The sequence below is a fragment of the Podarcis muralis genome, chromosome 3 (genome assembly GCF_964188315.1).
Source record: "Podarcis muralis chromosome 3, rPodMur119.hap1.1, whole genome shotgun sequence".
Lineage (NCBI taxonomy): Eukaryota > Metazoa > Chordata > Lepidosauria > Squamata > Lacertidae > Podarcis > Podarcis muralis.
Window position 1 is genome coordinate 54,541,440 of NC_135657.1, and position 24,226 is coordinate 54,565,665.

The following is a 24,226-nucleotide window of genomic DNA, read 5'->3' on the forward strand; positions in this document are numbered from 1 at the left end:
AAATTCATCTTGTTTGTTTTGGCCCAGTTCTCTAATCTGTCAAGGTCGTTTTGAAGTGTGATCCTGTCCTCTGGGGTGTTAGTCACCCCTCCCAGTTTGGTGTCATCTGCAAATTTGATCAGGATGCCCTTGAGTCCATCATCCAAGTCGTTGATAAAGATGTTGAATAAGACCGGGCCCAAGACAGAACCCTGTGGCACCCCACTAGTCACTCTAGTCACTAGTCACTCAGTATAAGGATAGGGGTTTGTTTCTGTGGTCTCATGCGCTTTGAAAACACTTGGAAGCTTTTCATGTCTGGAGAGGACTACAATTCTATTAAAACACTTCATTGGGCGTAAGTCTAATTGAACTCGGTGGGACTTACACCTGAGTAAACATTCATAGCATTGGGCTGCACATGTATTTGACTTAATGGCATTAAATTTGTTTAAAGCATTGACATGGATGGCTTACTCAGTGGACCCCATGGCTGACAATGGAAATGCACAGCAAAAGTACATGTGGTTGTAACTCATTTATGAAGTTGCTAGACTAGTATTCCTTTCAGTTGGGGAAACTGACCCACAAGATGCTGCTGGACTACAACTCCCACCACCCCTGACCATTGGCTATGCTAATGGAAGTTGGGGTCCACCAGATCTGGAGGGCCACAGACGCTCCATCCTTTCTGCAAATAAAGGAATGTCTGTAAAGCAGCAAGGGGATGGGATGGTAAATCATAATTATTTCTCTTTTTATTCCCCTGGTCAGGTAATTAGGTAGACGTATCCAGGGCCATGATGGGCCAGCAGTTTTTGAAACTCTGCAGGTGGGAGATTCAAGAGTTGTTGTGGTAGTGGAAATCAGTGCAATGAATCCCACTAGTGCAATACAAGTCCACCCCCCAATCTGCTTGGGTAGGTTAGGAGAACCCCCAGAACAGCATGTGGCACTGCACTGCATTGGCTGTTTTTCCTTACTCATTTTGTGAAGTTGCAATAAGTACTTAAGCTTCAAGAGCAGACAGATTTTTGTATAAATGGGTTTTATTGCATTTCTTTAATGAGCAATCCTGGTTTATATAGATAGTGAATTGTAGACTAGTTTAAGCTGCATTTCTAGCCATGCTTAATAGCAAGTAAATATAATTGAAATCCATGGGAACTAATCCTGAGCAAATGGTAGGTACATGTTCTTTCTCAGGCTCAGGTAAAATGCGCCTACAAGACATTGTGTATTCTTTTTCCATAGTTTTTTTTTTCCTGTCATGGTGACACTGCTTAGCCTAGGAGAGGGCTAAGTTGACAGAAATCTCCAACTTTTGTTTAGTTTTATTATTACTACATTTATATCCCACTTTTCTTCTAAGGAGCTCAGAGGAGTTCTTGTAGCTAAAGGCTAGTGTGGTAGTTTTTTAAACTGACCTATTTAAATTATTATTATTTATTATTTAGACCCCGCCCATCTGGCTGGGTTTCCCCAGCCACTCTGGGTGGCTTCCAACAAAATATTAAAATACAATAGTCCTTCATATATTAAAAGCTTCCCTAAACAGGGCTGTCTTCAGATGTCTCCTAAAAGTCTGGTAGTTGTTTTTCCTTTGACATCTGGTGGGAGGGTGTTCCACAGGACAGGCACCACTACTGAGAAGGCCCTCTGCCTGGTTCCCTGTAACCTCACTTCTCGCAATGAGGGAACCACCAGAAGGCCCTCGGCGCTGGACCTCAGTGTCCGGGCTGAACAATGGGGGTGGAGATGCTCCTTCAGGTACACTGGGCCGAGGCCGTATAGTTTTAGCACTGACCTTGTATGGCATTTACAGAATTTTCCATAAAAAATGAAGCAGGTATCTGCTCTGAAAAGTCTATACTGTAATATAAAACTTTCTAAATGGCAAGAGACATATGGGAGAAACAAGGGTAATGAAACATACCTGTGTACATATGCTTATCCCTATCCTTGACGAAAACGCAGGCTTCAGTTTTGCTTGAAAGGTGGGAAAGAATGTAGACTGAATAATATAGATTGGTGGTGCCATTTTACGAGTTTGCATTGTGCATTTACTAAAAATAAAAAAACCAATAAATAAATGTAGATGTTTCTGTTTGGGCAGACAATTCCAATAGAAGGGGCAACAAGGTAGACTGGCTGGAGTTTAAAAGAGCAGGACACTCGGAGGCAGCAGCTAAGGATGGGAAAGTTGGAGGAGCAAAACTAGGGAGTTAACATAATATAGTTTTAAGATGTTTGTTTATTACATTCTTTATTACATTATCGCTGTATATAGCTGCATGTTGTTTGAGAAAAGGATTCAAAAAGGCAATCTGTTTATCCAGAAGTCCTTTTTCTTAATGTACTGGGACTTAGGTATACAGCTGCAAATAAAATGTTTTAAGTGTGTTTTAAGTGCAATACACAATGTGACACTAAATGGTGATGATGAGCCTTATGGAAAATTCACTGTATTTTTACAAACGTTTTCTTAAAATGCATTTCCAGAACACTTTTTATATGTATGTAGATTTCACCCTGGACAAAATCCAGGCTTGTGTTTGCAAAACAAAACAAGCTTTGGCAACAGAAGTGACAGAATTGTTTGGGGGCTGGGGTGTAGGTCCCCCTCAGTGAGATGAGCTAGTATTTCATCTTAGCTGTAATTTTATGTTTTACAAAAAACATTTGCAAAATAAGGTGAAGGTCGTATGATTATCAGCAGTTTTAAAATATGCTTGTGTGTACCTTGTTAGATTTTGAAATTCAGCCTGCTAGTATGCACAACGAAGAAATAGGATATAATGTTAGAAATTTCAAAGCATCCAATCAGAAGGGAACAGCATTTTCTATAACCGTTCCCATAGTAACAAAACAGCTTTCCTAGTATTCTAAGAGCCCAAGCCTATAATGAAGTAATGAGAATTGCTTTGTATTTCCATAGAAAGAAAACATTCTAATGTGCTTTATTTCTGTATATCTTAGTTTCCATTGGAACCTAACCTGTATCATATTATCCAAAATATTTATTTACCGTATTTTTCGCACCATAGGGCGCACTGGACCATAGGGCACACCCAGTTTTTTGGGGGGGAAATAAAGAGGAAAAAATTATTTGCCCCCCAGGCGCGGGGCTGGGGCGGGGGAAGCTCGAGCTTCCCCCGACCCCAGCCCCCAAACAGGCAGCTCTCTGCAAGCCGTGGGAGCCCAGCGCTGGCTCCCGCTGCTTGTGGAGAGGTCTGCGAAGCCTGGACGCGCTGATCTCAGCGCGTGCAGGTTTCAGCATGCCGGCAACTCTCCGCAAGCAGCGGGAGCCCAGCACTGGGCTCCCGTTGCTTGCGGAGAGGTGTGCGAAGCCTGGAGAGCGTGAGGGGTTGGTGCGCACCGACCCCTCTCACTCTCCAGGCTTCAGCGAAAGACTGCATTCGCACCATAGGACGCACACACATTTCCCCTTCATTTTTGGAGGGGAAAAAGTGCGTCCTATGGTGCAAAAAATACGGTATATGGGATTTCACTTCTGCAAGTAGGAAGTCCTTTGCTCATGGAATGACTGTTTCTAACCTACTGGAAGAGGGCTGTGTGGGGACAAGAACCTCCAAATCCAGAGTTCTTCTTCTCATGCAATAATTTAGCACAAGCTCCTTTTGAAAGCCAGTAGAATTCTTAACTGCTATCTCCTATATTGTCCTTATTCATGGGCTTTCACCTACTGCAACATAACCAATGAATCATTTGTGGTACTGCATTGCAAGACATACCCTGCTATTGATTACACAATTATTCACACAAGTCATTGTTTGTTTTGGTTCCGAGTCAAAAACTTTTTTTTTTGGTACCGTAGAATCTTCCAAAGCAGTACACACACAGTTAGAAACTGTACGGTCTTTCAGGACTGATCTTACAAGGCTCCCTCACAAAGTGTAGCTTGGGGGGGGGGGTAAAAGTGCTCATAAACATTTTGCTTTACCTGTGAAAGGGGACCGGTGTGAGTTTCCTAAGAATGCTTATCCATGAACTGTCACCATATATGAAAATAGGACAGGGGTAGCCAAGGTGACACTCTGCAGAAGTTGCTGGAATACAACTCCCATCATCCACGACTATTGTAGTAGGAGGATGACTTTGGCAATTACTAGTTTCTATGTTGATGTGAATTTGGGGTAGATTTGTTCAAGGTAAATGCAATTATTCCAGGTTTTTCCTTACAGGACTTTGAATCCAAACTGCAGTGTAGAGCCCTTATAGAAGGAATCAAAATAGCCAACAGGATATTCTGTACATTCAGCAGCAGCTCTTAATTGTGTCTTTCCAATTACCTGACATCGTAATTTGCATCCTGCTACAGGAACTAGGGTGGGCACCCGGCTTGAATTTTTCAGAATGATAACCATTTTATCTTGTTATTTGGCAGTTTAATTGCGCTAACAACTTTTTCAAATGTTTATTATTTGTACTGTAACTTTTCATTAGGCTCATATACTTTCTTAGATCCATTGTTTTTATTTCTGTTCACAGGTGGATGTGACTGTCATTCATTTTACCCCGTTGGTGCAACCAAAAATAGAACAGCCATTTAAGCTGGTGGAGAAAGTTGTCCGAACTGTGTTTCAGTTCAGAAGGAAATATTGTCATCAAAGTGTACGGTAAGAGATCTTTTCCCTACATACATTTTTTAAAATCTTCAGAATGGTATTCTTAATACAATGGCTATGCAAAGTAATTTCACACATGGGAATCTTTAGTTGGTGACAGCAGTCAGCATGGTGTGTGAGAGAAATAGCCAGCATTGACCAAATTCCTCAGAAAGAGCTCTTGCATCTCGTATTATCTATAGGAGGAGTTGGGAACCATTTTCTCCTCCTTGGGCCAGATCCTTATCTCCCCAGCCATAAGTGGGCCAAATGTAACATGTAGCTGGGGCCACCCACCTGTCAATCACTTGATGTCCTAGTGTGGTCAAGTGATGTTGTGCTTTGCAGCCCCGATTGTGGGAAATTCAAAGCACAAAGCACAATGTCCTTTGGTATTAACTTCTCACTTTATTGAAGGAGGTCTTCTCCCTTCCATGCTGCTCCTTAAACCTCCAGTTTCAATTGAAGGCTGGTTGTTCCTTTGCTGGAGCAAGGTATGCACCCAGTCGGGAGTTCATCTTAAGCTCCTGATCATTCCTTTGAAGTCCCACCGTTACAGACCCTGCTTGTCATCCCATGTTACGTCAGATGTCAGGTGTGTGATCATGGCTTCCCCACTGAATCAGTGAGCTTTTCATGACCAGTGGATCACAAGTGGATATAAATCTCACTTATTTTGAGGGTAAAATATGTGTGTTTACCTTTTAAATAAACATAATAAATTTTATTATTTGGTAAGGGAACATGAAACAAAGTAAATGAGTGTCTTCAGATATGTCTCTGAGAATAAACAGTGACAATCACACACACACACACACACCCTCACTCACTCACTCACTCACTGCCCATGCCACTCTATAGGCCTACAAAGAGAGAGAGAAATTATCCAGGCCTAGTTCCTTTCTACTAACTAACATCTACTTCACAATCCAGACCATAGTACACCAAGCAAAAATGAGCACCAAACAGTTAATGCCCGCTGACAAGTAGTGGCTATAGTTATGATGAAAAGGTTTACAGCAATCAGAGCATGCAAGCCACTCCTTTTAATGCAAGCGCATGGAACCTGCTGCTGGGCTGCAATTTGGATTGGCTGGGGATGATGGGCATTGGAGTGCAAGAATATATGGATTGCCACTGGCTCCCCAACCTTGCTTTAAATGCCATCTTGTCACCGCACCTCTATGACCTACAATCAGCAGATGAGGCCTTGGTGCCTGTTTATTATCTGAAACTTGATTGGGATAAGGGTGAGGCTTTCTTTGCGGCAGCACCCCTCCTTAAGGAACTGGGAGGGGGAATTTTCAGTATGGTAGAAATTTTAACAGTGTGGCCTGACTTTTAAAGTGAACTGATCTGCTGCTTGCTGAAAACTAAACTTGTGATACTTTAGTGCTGCTGTTTCCATGTTGACTTGTAAGACAAAATAAAAGACATCATTGGTTTATGGTTAGGATGTCAATGCAAGCTTGAGCTCTGTGGCTTTTCATTTTAGAACTAAAGCTTTCCATAGAGAATGGCAGTGTTTGGCAAGAGAAAGTAAAATTTCTAAGTGATGTGCAGAGAAGGCAAAAAATTGGATAAGGAAAGCCAACCACTGAGTGAGGGGGCAGAGTACAGGAGATAGAGAAAAGATTGAGCAGCATAAGATGGTTTCATTGGGGTGTGGTAGACCAACACTGTGGGGTAACTGCACCTAGTGCAGGCAACTATTCTTAGCATGGATTAGTCAGGTAATTTTATTGAAGCGGGTCACTGTTTCTGATGGTTAAAAAACCTGAATAAAGGAAGAGACCCCGTTTAACAAACTCACTTGGATTATCTCTACTATTTTCTTTCAGGGTCTTATTTCCAGAAGCTGAACGTTTAGAAAAAGCAGAACAGCTACTCAAGCTGGCAGATGTTGATCCAATTCTACGCCCGACTCAACTTTCCATGTTTCATTTTAAAAGCCTTTGTGATGTCTATAGAAAAATGTGTGATGAAGACCCAAAACTTTTTACATATAACTATAGGGATGAATTGACAGAGAAACGAAACAGGAAGAGGAGCAGATTTTGCAAGACTAAGGATGACGTGATCTAGCTCATTCTAGAAAAGTAACCAGCCACGATGTGTGTTTCTGTCGAGTGGAATGAAATACATTCTAAGATGGAATGTTAAGTCTTTTTGAACTAAGGTATGTGAAATTCATTGAAGAGAGAACAGTATAAAAAACAAAGCACACCAATTGCATTTAGCATTTTACTGTACAAGCTGGTAGAGAAAAATGAAAAATACAATAAGATTACAGTACAGGCTTTTTATATTTACATATATATAAAAATCAAGTATAAACATCTTAGTGCAACTGAGTGCAGGACTTTAATTTTTCTAAGATGAATTTAAAAATATTTTTTGCTTTAAATGCCCCGAATTAAAGTTGCTTGAACTTTCTCAAAAGATCATAGGTATTGACAAGAGTTCATTCCCTTTTCAAAAATTTTAAAACATCTCTTAATTTTATTTAAATGAGATTACACTGCCCTGAATCGTAAACAGCTCAATCTAAATTTCTGTTCCACAATAAATTAAAATAACTTAAGCCTTTACAACTACTTCTGTGGAAAACACAGTAGTGCATTAAACTGAATAGTTTCTCAAGTTACAATAGTCACCCTTTTTAAAGTATGTAAATCTGTATGTGGTGATGCTGGAATCAGGCAGCTAGGACTTTCCATGCCTGTCTACTGTTTCATAAAAGCAGTCCTCATTAACCACTGAAGTTAAACTTTGTACACTAAATTCTCTTTCTAAAATAGAGTTCAGGTCAAAACTTGCTGCATCTGGATGGCTATCAAGAGACTGGTGCCGTTCTTGCATTGCCAGTAATGTTCCTTTGTCGCGTCTTGTGCTGTTCACTTTCCGTTTAATAGGGCAAAAGTGCGCCCTGACTAGTTTAGGGTGATCACCCACCCTCCGCCCTTCTCCATACTCACTCTCAGAAGAATACTTATCCTCTGTATCATCACTAGGATTCTCGGAAATCTTCAGCCGCTGGAACTGAATTTCTATGTCTTTTGTGGGACTGCCTATCTTTAGAATCTGCTGGTAGTCATCCTCGTCATCGCTTAAAATGTCAGATTCTTTGACAGGACTGTTTGAAAAATCTGATGCAGAGTTTTGGAGATGTTTCACGGGGGACAAATTTTTAGATTCCAGGATGCTATCGGTGGTATGGCAACTGCTACTTGGAGTACTGCTACTCAGGCTGCATTCATCAGAATCCAATTCATTTACTTTGCCTGCTTCAGTGTTCCATTCATTACTGGGAGAGTTCTTCATTAACTTTAATGATCTTGAGGAAGCTGCCAGGGTAAAAACACATGCTAAATTCCTATACTCAACAACTCTGGCAAGCATAACAATAAGAGTTATATAGTTTCACAATTACGTTTCAGTATGAAGTGACATTTTAAACTACTTTCGTTATATCACAGGGGAGATATTTTAAGTTATGAAGTGTGGCTTTCTTCAAACAAACAAAAACTCTGAACTTAGATTGGCTGATTAATCCAGGAGCCCACAGAGGCAAACTCCATGTGGACTGACTGTATAAAAATGGCAACATTAAGCTGCCTCTTAGAGCACTAGGAAGGAACAGGGTTCAGTGCTTCCTGCCTAGTCACTGTGGAAGCCTGTCAATAAAATAGACTAGCACTATTCCCCCTGCCCCCCCCCAAAAAAAAACTCCTACAAAGACAAGTTTGTAAGGTTCAAGTACTGAGTAAGGATCTTTGCATGAAGCTGGAGGGACTGCTGAAGTGAACAAGTTCTGCTTATGCACTATGTCAAAGATAAGGAACCGCTCATTCCTGTGCTATGCTTCAACCTTACCTCAACTGCTCTGAGGATAAGCCTCTATGGCAGTCTCAGCTCTTCAGTCAAAGGCTAAGTAAGTTTATGAGAAAGTAATTTCAAGCAGTCAGTGTAGAGGAAATACTTCTATTTTGAAGATTGCTCAGACTTTGTGTGTGGAAGAATATCCTACTTTGTTAATCACAAAGTTGATGTGTATTATTACAATTTCTATACCATCTTTTATCTGAGGATCACAGGACAGTTTACAATATAAAAACACATACCGTAGTAACAAATAAAAGCATACCCTCCCGAAGTTTTAAAAGGCCATATATTTTTTAATTAGCAAAAGGCCTGGGAGAAGAGAAATGTTTTTGCCTGGTGCCTAAAGATACGTAAGAAAGGTTTTATATTGTTGTAAACCACATGGGGTCACGAAGAGTCGGACACGACTAAACGACTAAACAACAACAACAAACCACTGTGATATATTTTTATGATTAAGTGGTATATAAACATTAAATAAATAAATAACCCAAATTATCCCCCCCCCCATCGTCTTGCTTTGTTTACTATCTGGTCTGATTAAATGTTCGGGAACACTTGAAAGCTTGCATGCTGTTTTGTGACATTTCAGTTGACCTAGTAAGGTGGTGGTTCTAAGGAGGATTCTGGCTCTCCCCCTCCCCCCTTATAATCCAACACAACTGACTTTTAGTTTAAGCAAAATTAATGTTCTCCCACGCTTGTACACGTTTTTTTACTATTAAATTTATGTCTCAAAAGCAAAAAAACAACAACCCCAAACCAACCTAGAATCAGACAGGTATTTAAAAACATCAATTTCTGTGCTTTGCAAAGTTTTAGTTCTTCCTACCTTTTCAACTGCAAGATGATGCAATAACGCCTACTAAATATACAGTTGCACAACTAGTAATTTTCAACAAAGTGCAGTACAAACAGAATAAGTTTAGTTACTGTAATCTTTGTTTCCTCTCCAGCAATACTACAGATAAGTGTTTGAACATGCTTGGATAGTATTACTACAAACTAGTATGAGTTTAAATTTTGACAAAAAATACATTCTTACCCAATTTTGCTGAAACAGGAATTCGATTTTTATGCAGAACTAGGCGGCTTTTACATGTTTTCTCCAATGGTGAGTCACACTTTATTTGACGCCTTAAGTTTTCTCTTAGAATTGAACGAATCACTTTGACTATATTGGTCTTGCTTTCACAATCACTGCAAAATTCAAGAAAAGTGTAGTTAGGTTTTAGATAATACAAACACATATGATTTGGCTTTGTCTTCGTAATTTGAATGAGCAATTTGGAAACCTTAATTGTTCACAGAAGGAACACTTAAGTGTCTGGAGAATCAGCATGAATGTGCAATTCCTCATGGGGTTTGCATAAAGTTCTGTGCCTACACAGTTCAGTTCTACAGCTTTTGAGAGCGGAGTTGGCAGAGCACATCCATAGGGAGATGATTGGCCTTGCTGCATGAGCAACAACATAAAATATCTTTCACCTGAGGTTTCTTGGGAAGTGTACATACAGCTGCCGTTAAACAAGGAAAATTCAGTATGCTGTGATTAATTCCAAAGGATATCTAATGGCCCAAATTATGCATATTATATAGAGGCTATTATGTAGGGTTGGAATGAAAGGAGAAAAAGATTATTTGGAGGGGAAAGTGAACCCACGATTGTACCTGCTACATAGCTGGAAGGTTGTTTCAGGTCTTCCTTCCAATTCTGACTTGGTATGAATCAATTCCCAAATGCAATTGTTTTCTGTTCCTGCATGTGGAAAGAAAGACATGTTACTGTAAATATTTCATGATGTCTACAAGTCTGTTGCCAAACAATTTTCATGGAAAGACTTATGAGACCACAGGGAAAACTTCAAGATCCTTCAAGACATAGTGCCCTCACCTATTACTATTGTGTTTTATATTCTATCAATTTATGTCATCCCCCCCACCACCACCACTGTTTTACCAAATAAAGATGCTATCACTCTCCCTCTATATGCTGGTATGCAGCAGGTAAGCTGTGTAGCCCTACCATGACATACACTATCGATATGGATTATTGGGAAGAAAAATCAGGTTTTCCCCTTATTTGCAGTTGTGCCATTAACTGTATCCAACATCGCATTAGAGACTCTACCCACACTGTTTGCTTAACAGCAAAGTAAGTTCAGCATCCAACCCAGGACAGCTTTTTGTCATTTATCTTCTACTGAATTAAAAAAATCTTAATCTCAGATTCACAGTTACTGAAGAAATTCGTTTTTTATTGGTAAATAACAAGATACTTAGCAAATTATGCTAAACATGCTGCCTGATGTAAATAGGCACTACATTATTGACAACTATAATAAACACTGAATTCTTTCACAAGTGTCCTTCAATCTATATTCTAAAAAGTTGTGATGGATGCACTGCTTGATCAACCATAGCGACAACAAAATCTCTAGCTAAGGCCAAGTTATAAACCACCCTCCTGCATCAACATTACTTTTGCCGTCACATCAGCAGGGGACAAACCACAGTTGATTACAGGTTTCTATTTTGTCTGAATTAGGAAACTATTGTTAGTTTCAAACAGCAGGCTATGAAGCCTTAATATATTGTCTTGTTTGGAAAACATGAACCATAGTTTACATATAATTGTTTCAATGTGGCCATTTTCTTCTGTTGTTTAGCTTTACTCCATATGTTAAGATTTGAAGTAATAAAAGTACTGAACACATTCATTGGTAACAAACATCGAAAAACAATAAAAATGTTTAATAAAAAATGTATTATTATCTATAGATAAGGTCACCTGCTGTATTGCCCAGTCGGACTTGAAGAGCAGATAAAGGAATCAGCCAACGAAATTTAAACAAGTCCAAATCATTGTGATTATGCGTAGTACGGACATTTGTTGCCTGTAAATAAAAAGTACTGAATCAGTTTAAGTGCCATTGCCTTATAAAGAATTAATTAAAGCTTCATTCCTAGAAAACAGAATTATGCTTCTGGGAGAGCAGGGAGTTTGGATCAGGGATCATGTAAGCGAGTGACTTTTTGACATCACCCCATTTGGATGTGATGGGTAAGAAGGCAAAACAAACAAAAATCTCCCCCACCCCTTTCTAAAATGGGAAGCTTCCACTAGATCACAGTCCCTTGTGAGTCTAGATTTTTTCACCTATTTCTAATCTACTTTATCTAGAAAAATTCTCTAAGTAATGTATAAAACATTCCATGTATCTTCTGTACGTATACCTTGAGACATTTTGTATTGTAAATCAGAACAATAATACACAATGCATCTTAGGTAGTCTTAATTTGTGACTAAGAAAAACTTACCAGTTTCTTCTTCAGTTTGCAGTTCTCTTTATATACTAAGATGACAGCTCTTTTGAATGCTAAGAAGAGAGAGTGACAAGGCAACTTTTATTGATTAGACTTCCAAAATGAGTACTACATTTTAATTTTTGAATTCAGTTATGACATACACTAATAATAGTGTGTCTTAACTGGCAAAGCAAATTGCTACAGGGATTTGCACAGGGATTTGTGTCCTCTCTAGATCTGCCATTGCTTGCATTTCACTCCTGGGGCTTATATTTATACAATCTTGGGTTGCATTTAATGAGAAGCAAGATGTTTGCCTGACTGGTATAGCTGGTAGCTGGAAGTCTTTCACTTTACCTATTCCCAAATATTGTAAATATGTTCAACTGTACATTAAAGCGTTTATCTATTCACATTTTTGTCAGCTCATTTATTTTACAGAATCTGAGCACAGCTGCATCCCAATCCCATCTACGTTATCCACTTTTCTCTCCTCCCATCAATAAACTGGATCAAATTTATCCGAGATGGGTGCAATCATTCAAATTTACTATTAACAAGACTACAGTTCCAGAAGAAGCATTTATGTATAAGAAACTTACAGAACTTTGTTCTGGGACAATGGGATACACAAATTAAAGTGAAAGGGAATAAGAGTCAAAATACCTAATAATAATAATATTAATAATAATGCAATCTGTAAGAAGACTATATAATCCTTTAGTAAGAGCTATTTATAATATGCAAACACATCATTCACACAACTATAGACAAAGGCATGAACAGAAATTTGATTGATTGCTGTAGGTCCTTTATCTTAATTGCACAAAGCTAATTGATTCATGTTAGCACCTTGCAATTGTTACAATCTTCATCCAAGCCTTAATAATGCAGCAGCATTTTTCAGCAGCTCCAGTGTGGAAACAGTAGCATGTATAGCAGCCTGCTCATATTTTGAACTTTAGTTGCTAATTCTAATGATGTTCTTAAAAAGAAAAGAAAAGCTGGGAGGAGTTAAATACTTGAGGTGAGAGCTACCTAATGCAAACAGGCAACATCATGTGTAATGGTAGTTCTTTCTCTCCTCACCTCAGCCGCCCACCCCCCTCACAAATTTCTCTCCAAAAATAGACTTCAAAAGGCAGAGAAAACTTCTACAGCAGATTTTGGGGATATGCAGGGGGCTGGAGGGGACAGAAGAGAAACAGGAAGTATGGGTGTATGAGCAGATTTCTGTTGTGGCAAGTATGCAAAAATCATTGAATGTCACCCTAAGTGACTGGGGAAGGTCAAAGCAAGGCAATCAGTAGATAAGACTTCATTACTCAGTCTCATCCTTGTCCATGACCTTAGCCATCTACAGCCTGCTACCCCACAATGTTTTATCTGGTGTCTCTCCCACTCTGCTAAAAGGATCAAAAATTCAAGTTACAGTCTGTGTTACTTGAGAGCTGGTACAGCATAGTGGTTAATAGGCTGAGCCATAAAATTGGAAGTCCCTGACTCAAAACAGGAAGTCCCATGGCTATTAACTGAATGCCATTAAGAAACGTCACAATCATATAGTAATAGAAAACTCATTCATGGGCCATTATGCAGCAGAATCAATACCATACACAAGAGAGGAGGCATCAGTGGGCTTGGATATTCCGGGGAATACAGACATACAAATATACTTGTAGGGAGGAGGATAGACCTAGGGCAGTCAGATGCAAAAGAGGACAGGGCTCTGCATCTTCTAAAGTTATACAGAAGAATTCCAGCAGGTGTAGCTTAAATGACAAAGAGCAGAAAAACCCCATGGTGCAGAATAACGACTAAGCAGGCTCAGAGGCCACAGAATGCTGTTAGATTGTTAGGAAAAATAGTAATATCAAGGAGGGAGGGAATGGAAAAACCTATCACCAGAAAGAGCATAGTTAACTGACTGTGGCCCTCAACAGGAACAAACTACACTGCAACCTTTTGTTGTGCTCCCACCTGTCTTATCCTTCTCTCTTCAATAATGGGACGATACTGGCCTACTCTGTAACACTGTTATCACTGTGATAAAATGTGTAAATACTTTCACAAAAATTTTGAGATCTACATCATATACTATATTCACAACAATACCACCATCACTAATTTTCAGTAGTGGAATGCATTTCAACCAAGTTCCATCTTGGAGCAAGCATAGAAAGCTAACAGATCTGATATCAACAATGCATACCTGTAACCACTGAATGAACTATTTTAGATGATGTTTTGACATAGTTTGAATAAATCACTCACCAAACACTGTGAGTTCCAGGTCTTTTCTTGTTTTGCCTAATGATGAGAATGGATTCAGCCAGGCAACAGTAGAGTGCATTAGAAGTTCTCCCATGGAAAGTTCGGTGACCTATGTCCATTGTAGAGTAGAAGAGTTATTCATTCTAACATACAGCAATTGGCATCACTTGCTGAACAGGCTCTTTGGCTGGGGTATTGTTTAGGGGGATTTTGCTGCTGTTACTGATATTAATTTTTGTATCTTAATTTCTGGCTCTTATAATGACTTATGTGGAAATTTTTCAATTATCTGTACTTTTTATGCGTTTTATGTTTATGCTTTTTGTTATGTTTGTAATTCAGGTAACTCTTGTCTTTCTTGTTGTAAGATGTCTTGACTATGAAAAGGCGGCATAAAAATTGATGATGATGATACTGTTGGACAAAGATTAAGGCCAAAATTTGAATTATCTGCACACACAAAACCCTGCTCCCATCTTCTTACCTCTTTCTCAGTTCCACTTTGATCTGCAACTAGTTGGTCAAACACTGCACCGTAATCCTCGTAAATCTTCTGCATTTCATTGATGTGACTGGCCACCTTTTCCATTGCCTTCAGTGCTTCTGCAATTTGTAAAGGCAAATCCATTATTTGATATACACTGAATGGGCCAGTTGAAAGCTGTACCCTTGAGTCACTTAAAACCCAGGAATTCATCATCTTAGGAAGTGCAGAAACAAATGCACTGTTGATGATAACCAAATAAGCAAAACCGCTCCCCGTGTCTTGCCAAAAATTTCTATTAATCATGTGGAAAACCACTTTACACTCTGTAATGTGCAATGAGGTTCCCTATCGTGTGCTTGGCTCAATGCTAAATACATGATATGACACAAACAGCTGGGACAGTTTTTAAGAACATAAAAAGATCCTGCCATTGGTCCATCTAAGTCCAGCATCCTGTTCTCACAATGGCTGACCAGTTGCCTCTGTGAAACCAGCAAGCAGGAATCGAGCACAAGAACATTCTCCCCTCCTGTTCAACTGGTATTCAGAAGCACAGATAGCAAAGCTTATTTCCTTGGGAAGTACCTGTGAGATGGTAATGCTCCTCGCTTTCAGGGTCTGTCAGAGATACCAGCTCCTTCAGGAGCAGCGGGTATTTCAGCACCCTCTGAACTGGCTTGATGAGAAAGGACTCCAATGTGGAAGAATGCTGTTTAGCTGGGTTGCGAGCATCCAGAAAGGCCTTAAAGGCTTTATCTGTTTTGGCTAAAGGAAAAACAACAAAAACCCAGAGCGTATTAGCAGCCCAAAAGCAACAATATGGAGAATCAATCTTCTGCATTTCATTCCAGGACCTGGCAAACAATAGGCCACACTCCTCTGCCTCCCTCTTGGCAAAGGCCATCAATATTCTATGTAGCAATAAGCAACAGAGAGATAATCCTTTCCCATATTATGCATCCTTTGTTACTCCACCTTAATCTACAATCACTGCTGTGCAGCTTAGTTTTCCACAGCTATTAAATTGACCACAGGGCATTTACTACTGGGCGGTGGAAGTGGCTGGCAGGGCACAGCTACAATGCTAGCTTCCCAGCAGCAGCAGCAGCAACTTACTGGATGGGGCTAAATGGCAGGGAGATTGGCACAGGGAAGCCAAGCTGGTGCTCCTGCCAGTCTGTCCACAGCACATCCCATCACCTAGTCCTTTGTCCCTCCCAGTAAACGGCAGCAAACCCATGGCTGGAAAACTGGGCGAGACACTTCTGTTGGCCAGTATATAAATATAAAATAATAATTTTTAAAAATATATTTTATTTTTATAAGGCTTGTCTCACTATGGGTATGTTTGCATTTTGCGGGGGTTGGGGTGGAATATGTTGCAGAACATAACATCAATCACTTATGAACTCTTCACCATGAGTGGTATCTGATAAAGATTTTACTTCTGGAATGTGCACTAGAAGTGTTCAACTTTACTAAAGATTTACAAACATTCCCAGCGGTCACAAAGAATATCGTCCTCCTTTCAGGGGATGTCACAGATTCTACTTCCATCTAAAATTACTCCCAAAAAGCTGTGGCAGTGCATTTTCTTTCCAGGTGGCAAGCTGCCATATCCACTCAAGGAAAAACACTATTTTAAACAGCCTCACTGTGTACTTGTGAACACGTTCAAACTATATATATATATATTGATATAAACCTCAAAAAAACCCCTCAAAGCCTCACTGTGTACTTGTGAACAAGTTCATACTCTCTCTCTCTATATATATATATTAAAGAAAATGATATAAACTTCCAAACCCACAGTTCAATCCAACTAACTTGCCCTCCCTCTAGGCCCCTGTGCATCCCCAGAGAGTGGGGGCACAGAAGGAGGAGAGGAGGTTTTGGTGCAGGAGTGGGAATCATTCCACTTGCTCCATTATTTAGTTGGCTACAGCCCTTATTCCTCATATTTACACAGAGGTTACACTAGAATATTATTTCCATATTCCAGGGAGAGAAAGAGGGAAAGTACAAATGGAAAATGTATGGGATGTTGAGGCAAGCACACCCTATTAAAAGCACTGCAAAATAGTCCCTACATCATCAGAGGGCAGCCTGAAAAACTAAAAAGCTATTTTCTTTATACCATCACCATGAAAAACAATTACTTTGGTGCTATGAATCTGTTGCATCGATATATAGCATCAGTAAGACTTTTACCTCTTTCAAGAACTTTCTGGACTTTTATGTGGTTTGCACAGAACCCACTGTACAATTTAAAGTGGTCAGCATAATACAGGAAGGAACCTCCCAGGGAGAACAGCAGTTTCTGAAAGCAACACAATCAGAAGTTAGGAAGAGAACTTTTTTTTATTTAGTAGGTACTCTAGTATTATTCTTTAGTTAGAAGATCCATTCCTTAATGCAAAACATTTGTGGTCTGCCTGCCATTAGCATTCAGGAAGTGTATAACAGCAGTTAAAATAATGGCATACCATTCAAAGACATTGTGCCTTGAAAATGATGAATGCAGACCTCAGCAACACCTTTTGCAAATATCTTAACATGAACAGGTGTTTAGCTAAGGAAAGCCGGTGCTCTGATTGTCACACTGCAAAAACAAACCAGAAATTCACCCCCGGAGTCATGCCCTCAAATGCAGAAGTGTTAATAGCCCATGGTGTTATGGGCCTAGTTTAATGGCATTCCCAGTTGTGGCCAGACTGGGCCCTCCCTCTTGAATTTCCAGCACCTTCTGAATATGAATATCTCTCTCTCTACATCTATATCTAATAAAGACAAAATTCAATAAAAACTATGAAATCATAATTTAGTTTAGTATTTTAGTGTGTGTGTGTGTGTGTGTGTGTGTGTGTGTGTAAATATAAAAATCCAGCAGGCATTTTAACTAAATTATGATTTCATAGTTTTTATTGAATTTTGTCTTTATTATATTGAATTACTTGTACATAACTTATTATAATTAAGTGGTATAGAAGTTGCTTCGGATATATTTGACCCTGATACCAGATTAGTAGAGCCAGTCTTACTATAGAATGTTTGTAAAAACATGAGAGAATATGAGAAAACCCCATAACATGAAGAAAAAACCCAATTGTGAATGTGCATAGTTTCCCCTCTATATATTCCTGTTTTGCAAAATATCTTGGGGGAAATGTATAATTAAGAACTGCATTCCTTTCATGGCACACAGTAAGCAACTGTACAAAAGAAACTATTCCCAGATTTGCCATATTTTTCACCCCACAGAACAAATCAGAAAACAAGAGTTCCATAACCCTGTTTGTGTTCGCCAATGGTGTGACTACTCATGGACATGCAAAGCCTGGCCAGCGTGATCCATGCTCTGGGAACATGCCTGGTGCTGCAATGCACATCAAGTGAGGCTGTCTTTGAAGTCTGTTCAGAAAGTGCAGTTGGTTCAGGACACAGTGGCTAGATTATCGACTGCTACTTTGGCACTGCAGGTGTCATCAAGTTCTAACAATTTCACATATTTGTGAAAATATGTATACCTTTTCTTTTTGCGTCAAAAGGACAACAAAGATGCCTAACAACAATAAAAAGCACAAAGGCATCATCAATGCTTCATGTTATTTACGTGTATGAAACAAAATGTTTGTGTTGGAGAGAGAACAGGGTGACCGTGACTCTTAAGACAAGAATTTGCTCAGCTGTTGAGTACAGCATTTCCCCCTCCAGACAGTTATCAAGATAATACAATTATAGGATGGGACTAGGGGGAGATCAGGCATGGGTTTGTTGTACCTTGATGCAATGCAGGTAAGCTCTGACATGGAAATCATGAAAGTGAGTGGTTTAACTGGGAAAACATTTCATAAACTTGTTTTACTTTTTCTGGATGTAGGACAATAAAGATATGCTTCTTAAGACTAAGAAAACTCTTTCCCCTTTCTCTTAACATAAAATTACATGAATTCCTCCTCCCCCAAAAAGAGTATTCACTACATGCTTGCCTGTCTGAAAACAGTTTAGTAGTCGATGCTTTATACAAAAGTAATTCTGAGGAAGAGAAGAAAGCATCCTCATAAAACTACAGTTTCCAGGATCTTTGAGAAGAGAACCTACGTCTACAGAATTAATTTTAAGCAGTTTGGGGTTGCAATGTGCACATATTCCCTTAAATTTATCCCAATGTAATATTGGGGGAGGGGGGGTCACAACCTTCTCTCTGGAAACTTGCAAGTTTGCTCTAAGCCATGGTTTGGCTTAGTGTTATGAGCAAATTGAGCCAGTGACTGCGATAATTCAGTCAATGGCCGTATTCACACGTAACATTAAACCATGGTTTGTGCTCTCCTCTCCTGTCCTGAGCAGCCATGAACACATGTCAAGTTCAGTTTCGTTCTTAAAGAATATTGTTTTACCATTATGTATGAACCAGGGATGCTGTTTTAAAACAAACTCCAATCAGTTTCTATAGTCCGTTTCCGTTTTATGAAGCTGGCTTGTTTAACTAGACATTGCTTGTTTTAACCCTAGATTCCTGGTACACATCTAGTGCAAAACTGAGAGAGTTTGAAAGAAGTGACAAGGGAGCAAGAGAGGGAGCAGGCAAGTCTAACACATTACTCATGCTAATAGAAACTATGCAGTGCTAAGCCATTGTTTGGCATTACATGTGAACTGATACTAACAAAATATAGAGGTACTTTTATATATGTAATGAGTTTGAGATTTTATATTTACCCGGAACTGAGATGGTGTTTCAAGTGTGTTGAAGTCAGAGCAGGAGGAAATGCCATCTTCAAGAGTCTCCAAAAATACCTTTTGAAAATCCAGCATCTCTGGCAGACTGCCAAACAAAGACTCCATCTACATGTGGGGAGGAGAATCAAATATGGAGCACATGAATTGTTTGTACTTGACGGTAATACTATCCAAGTGAAGGCAATCAATCAATATGTTGCTACAGCAAACAAAGAGACACTTAGCATTAATGAATTTGTCTCATAATAGTTTTGGCACTGAACATGGAAAAACAAGTGGTTTCTGAAACAAAGATGTCTTAGAAGCACTGTCGTCAGAAGTGGACTCAAGTTTTATAACTAAGACATGATTGATGCAGCGGATAGAAAAACACAGTTTGTCTTTTCTTTCATGTATGATATGATGGAAATGCTTGCAACATTGCAACAGATTGGAAAGCAGTTAAAACAACAAAAGCAAAATCCTCTCACCTCATCTTGAGTGAGGAAGGTCTCACTTTGAAGAGGTTCCAAGTATAATTGGAAGAGGCAGCTCAGGTCCTATAAAGGCACAAAAATTGCACAGTTTCAAAAGAAAACAATTCCTTGATAACATTCACCCGGGTATAAAACTAATGAAAAATAGTTTTAACTGACATCCAAAGTCTTATTATTCTAACTCTATTGCTTGAACTCCATAACTGTGGCACTTTTACTAGGAATAGCAAAGACAGCTTAGGAACATGATGACATGAAAAAAGAACTGTTTGAACAAAAGAACCTTACTCCCCATCTCCGTTCCTCCCTCTCTCCACACAATCGCATGATTTCTAAACTTTTCCTTGTTTGTTTGTTTGTTTGGTAACACAATGCAATCTTTAATAAAAACTTGTTAAAGGAGGAAGAACTGTTTATTTCTAGCTGAATGTGTCACTGAAAGGTCATCACTGAGGATTATGGCACCACCTTGTGGTCAAAAGCAGGAAAGAGAACTGAAGGGAAGCAGGATGCTCCCAGAATCACATTTGTGTCCTCACCAAGCTTGTACATGTTGATTGGGAGGGACCTCCTTCCGTAACAATCAGGGACTATTAGCTGTCAAAACCAGAAATACCCCGAGCAAAGGAAGGAAGGCAGGAAAGTGAATTAGATTCTGGGAGCTGCCTACTTCTCTCAAGTCCTCTTTTTAAGGTCTCTTGCCTGCCTTTAACCACAAGGTGGCGACATGGCCCTCAATGATTGCCTTCTCCAGCAACACAAGGCTGTTAGTATATGTAAACATGAACCCTCTAAAGCAGGGGATTCATCCACCAGACGAACAAAGGACTGTGGTTTATTCTAAGTAGTCTATAAACTACAGTTAGAACAGAGCACAGTTCTCATGTAAAGACATCGCAGACAGCTGTGATTAGTTTTAAAGAAAAATGAGAAGTTTTCGATCTCGTGTGCAAAAGGATAGCAGAGAGGAAGGAAGCATAAGAGTCCTAGACTTGCTCCTGTAACACCAATCCATAGTGTAGCATTACATTCTGAAACTGGCCATAGTGAATAGTTATGATACAAATGCCTGATCTGAGTCATTTGTGCTCTGTAAGGTTTCATTCACACTACTGAAAGTCACACTGATGAAAGAATAACGAACACTAGAACAACAACAATACAACAAATTTATGTAGTGTTCAAGCATTCCAATATATAATACAGTATATTCAATATATTATATATTCAAATATAACTGTCCTATTAGTTAAGTCCATACTATTATCCCATAGTGCAGATGGAGGTCTGAGGCTAAGAGAACAGAGAAAAGTCCAATATCTTAGCTGCTGTATGACACTTTCTCTCACACTTGGCCAGACCTGTTTCAAAGAGAGCTGATTCGATGGTTCTTGGCGTACTGGGTATTAGTTCTCATGCATTTTAACACTGTCAAGAGAAGGTCTTCAAAAGCACAAGTTTGGTGTTCTTTTTAAAGTAAAGCTTAAGATTCTTGAGGGCAACAGAATATATGAACTAATGAAAGCTAAGCTAGAAGATTTAAAACTTCTTCCAATCATCACATTTTAAACTGACTCACTGATGCCACACTTTGGGTGGATTATAGGAAGGGAAAAGTTTTTAAACTGCTACTTCGAACCTTGTGGTACAGGCAAGGGTCAAAGGTCTACATGTGAAAGCTTTCACGCGTGCATCCAACACAGGGTATGCAACATGGAACGAACTGCAATTGCATGAGAAAACTGTGAAAGCATGCATAGGAAAACGTTTGGGAAATCCTGTCCCGTGCCCTCCAAATTTTGAATCTTTTATTCATGGGCAAATACCCATAAAAGATGATGGGATGCCATATAAAAGGCAAATTTTGCTGGTTAATATACGGAAAACAGCCGCTAGAACACAGAGGGAAATAAATTATCCCAGCCAAATAAGAAAATGAACATGGTAAAATGTTTGTATTACCTTTACATAAGATTTTTCTGTGTCCATAAGCTCTTGGATGACCTTCCTAAGTCTGTCTGCATCAGTAAGTTGCCGTGCCAGTGGCTTCAGAGGCGGAATGTTCTTTATTCCTTCCATACTGTTTACCTGAGATTCATGGAAATGTGGACACAAAGCTGAAATCTGCTCGGTGCTCTGTCGATTGAAAAACACAGAGACAGACTAGTTATCATACTTTGCTTCCCACTGCTCATTTGACATTGACATATGTACCATTGCACGTATAGCAGGGAAATATATGATTAACTAACAGTGCAATCCAAAAGTCTCTAACCAGTGCAATCCCATCCATGTCTACCCAGAAGAAAGTCCTATTGAGTTCAACTGGACTTGGTCCCAGGAACACGGGTATAGGATTGCAGCCTACATGTTTAATTCTATGGCCCTGCAGATGTTGTTGGACTACAACTTCCATCATCCGTGCCCACTGGCTATGCTGGTAGGGGCAGACTCCCCGCTCCCACTCCATTTGGTGAATGAATTATTTAAGATGCAAAGGCATAATACAGGTTCTTGCTCGATCTAAAATATCCATGGAAGATAGTGTATAATGCACTAATGTGAGAATACCTAAATAGTAAGCTAAAACATGTTCAGTTTTCAGTTTTCCAACCAACTTCTTGGTTTCTGATTTTCCTGTTACAACCTATTTATTCAAACATCAGAAAAATACACAACACAATGCCACTTAAAGATCGGCCTTTGAATGACAACGATAAGAAAACCACATGACACTAGAGCTCCAAGAAGAAAGGATAAACAACAACAACAAAAACCAGTTATGTTAAATAGGACCACACATTTCATGTAATATGCTGTTTGACCTTAATCTGGAAACAAGATGGGGTGGGGGGAATGGACACTGATGTCCACTCCAACTTAGCAGTTCTATGATTTTCAGTTACCGTATGGCATTTCTAGCTGAATTGCTGTCCTATGATAACTTACTTTTTCAACCACACATTTTTTCCAATCTTTCTTGTGATTATCAGCCATCCCTGGACCCGCTGCTCTGCACTTTCTTATTTAATACCACTCTCCCTTTTTCTCCTCATCTTTCCTACCCTCCAGATTTGAGGTCTGTGTGCAAGGGCTTCCTTTATCTCTTGCACACAGAACAATGATTGTAGGTGCTTCAAAAAGATGACATTCATTGTCAGCGATGCTGCAGATCAGACATGCTAGTCATGCAGCCTATTGTTCCCATTTCTCGAAGTGTATTATTTTACAATCTGAGTAGTATTGGTCATGGGAAAAGTGACAAGAAACATTGTTGTGTATTTTTGAAAACTTGCAGAATGTGGGAAGGCGTTAGAAATGGTCAGTATTCCAGACTCTGGCATTTTTATAGCAAATGACTGCACCCACAAACAATGTCAGCATCAATCCTCAATTTGTTATCCAAAGATGTTAAATTGTTGTTATAAAGAACAAAATGTTATCATGCTCACAGATACACCAGAACAGATAGATGTTGATAATGACAGGAAGTGCTGTTTTCTAGTTTAGTGCTATATCTGTGCCAGATTCATCCGTCCAAAGCATTTTCCAGGAATGTGAGTGACTTCAAGCTGTGTCAAGATTCAACACACTTGTCACATTTCATTTTGTGTTCTTCCTCGCTGTCCCAGTATTTCATGTAGTTGAATCTTCCAGAATTGTAGACTTTAAAGTTTTCTCTAAAATGAATTTGTGCAGTTGCACCTACGCCTCCCCCTCAATAAATTAGATGCAATGCACCAAAAGGTATGCACCAAAAGTTATTTAGAAAATGATGCGTTTAGTTTTTGCTTACAGATAAAATGGACACAGTGAGCAAGCTTCAGACTTTGGCTTCTCATCACTCCTACCATTATTTTAGATTATGGATAATCATTCATCCTCTAATAATGGCATCAGAAACAATCAAACAATTTGGCACAGAAGTAGACAGCCAAGCTACTAAATACAGCTATAGCTCAGACCATTCAGGCTACTATGTTATTATAACAGACCCCTCAAGTGTCCCAGTTTAATCCAGACATCCCAAATTTACAGAAGCTGCCCTGGAGGGGGGCGAGCAGGCAGGTGAGGAAGGGTTTGGTCACGGTCGGTGGCAGTGAGAGGGTGAGGGATGGGGTGGAGGGTGCCCTGAATTGCCCTCCCAAAATGTTGGGAGGGTATGTTATAACCTTCAAACACTTAAATATTGTCAGTAATAGCTATATAGGTTGTCAGGGGTGGGAGAGAGAATAGAACACAAGAAAGATAAATGATCTCTAGTCTAAGAAAATGCAACACAGAAATCTAATCAAAATATCTTGATAACTGGATTCCTTTGTGATGAAAAAATTCAATATAAAAATAGTTTCATTAAGCAGCCCAGTGTCTTGCTATTCTCCACCCACAGCAAGAAAAAAATATGCCTGATCAATACTTCAAGCACAGTATCTTTTGCTCATGAA

At 39.4% G+C, this 24,226-nt stretch overlaps 2 protein-coding genes across 19 annotated transcripts in view; one reads left to right on the plus strand and one right to left on the minus strand.

The window, feature by feature from the left end:
• Positions 1–8,324, plus strand: part of TFB1M (transcription factor B1, mitochondrial) — a 34,067-nt gene extending 25,743 nt beyond the window's left edge. For all 7 annotated transcript variants that reach the window (XM_028723737.2, XM_028723734.2, XM_028723740.2 and 4 more), the window contains 2 exons: positions 4,492–4,619; positions 6,449–8,324. In XM_028723737.2, the coding sequence (XP_028579570.1) occupies positions 4,492–4,619; positions 6,449–6,692 (372 nt within the window). In that variant the 3' untranslated portion in view covers positions 6,693–8,324. The remainder of the gene's footprint in view (positions 1–4,491; positions 4,620–6,448) is intronic.
• TIAM2 (TIAM Rac1 associated GEF 2) overlaps positions 6,838–24,226 on the minus strand; it is a 129,107-nt gene continuing 111,718 nt past the window's right edge. For all 12 annotated transcript variants that reach the window (XM_077925881.1, XM_077925880.1, XM_077925879.1 and 9 more), the window contains 12 exons: positions 21,744–21,917; positions 19,776–19,844; positions 19,285–19,410; positions 16,774–16,882; positions 15,148–15,327; positions 14,560–14,678; positions 14,076–14,184; positions 11,814–11,872; positions 11,284–11,389; positions 10,164–10,251; positions 9,538–9,692; positions 6,838–7,954 (listed from right to left, as the gene is read on the minus strand). In XM_077925881.1, coding sequence (XP_077782007.1) covers positions 7,314–7,954; positions 9,538–9,692; positions 10,164–10,251; positions 11,284–11,389; positions 11,814–11,872; positions 14,076–14,184; positions 14,560–14,678; positions 15,148–15,327; positions 16,774–16,882; positions 19,285–19,410; positions 19,776–19,844; positions 21,744–21,917 — 1,935 coding nt within the window. In that variant the 3' untranslated portion in view covers positions 6,838–7,313. The remainder of the gene's footprint in view (positions 7,955–9,537; positions 9,693–10,163; positions 10,252–11,283; positions 11,390–11,813; positions 11,873–14,075; positions 14,185–14,559; positions 14,679–15,147; positions 15,328–16,773; positions 16,883–19,284; positions 19,411–19,775; positions 19,845–21,743; positions 21,918–24,226) is intronic.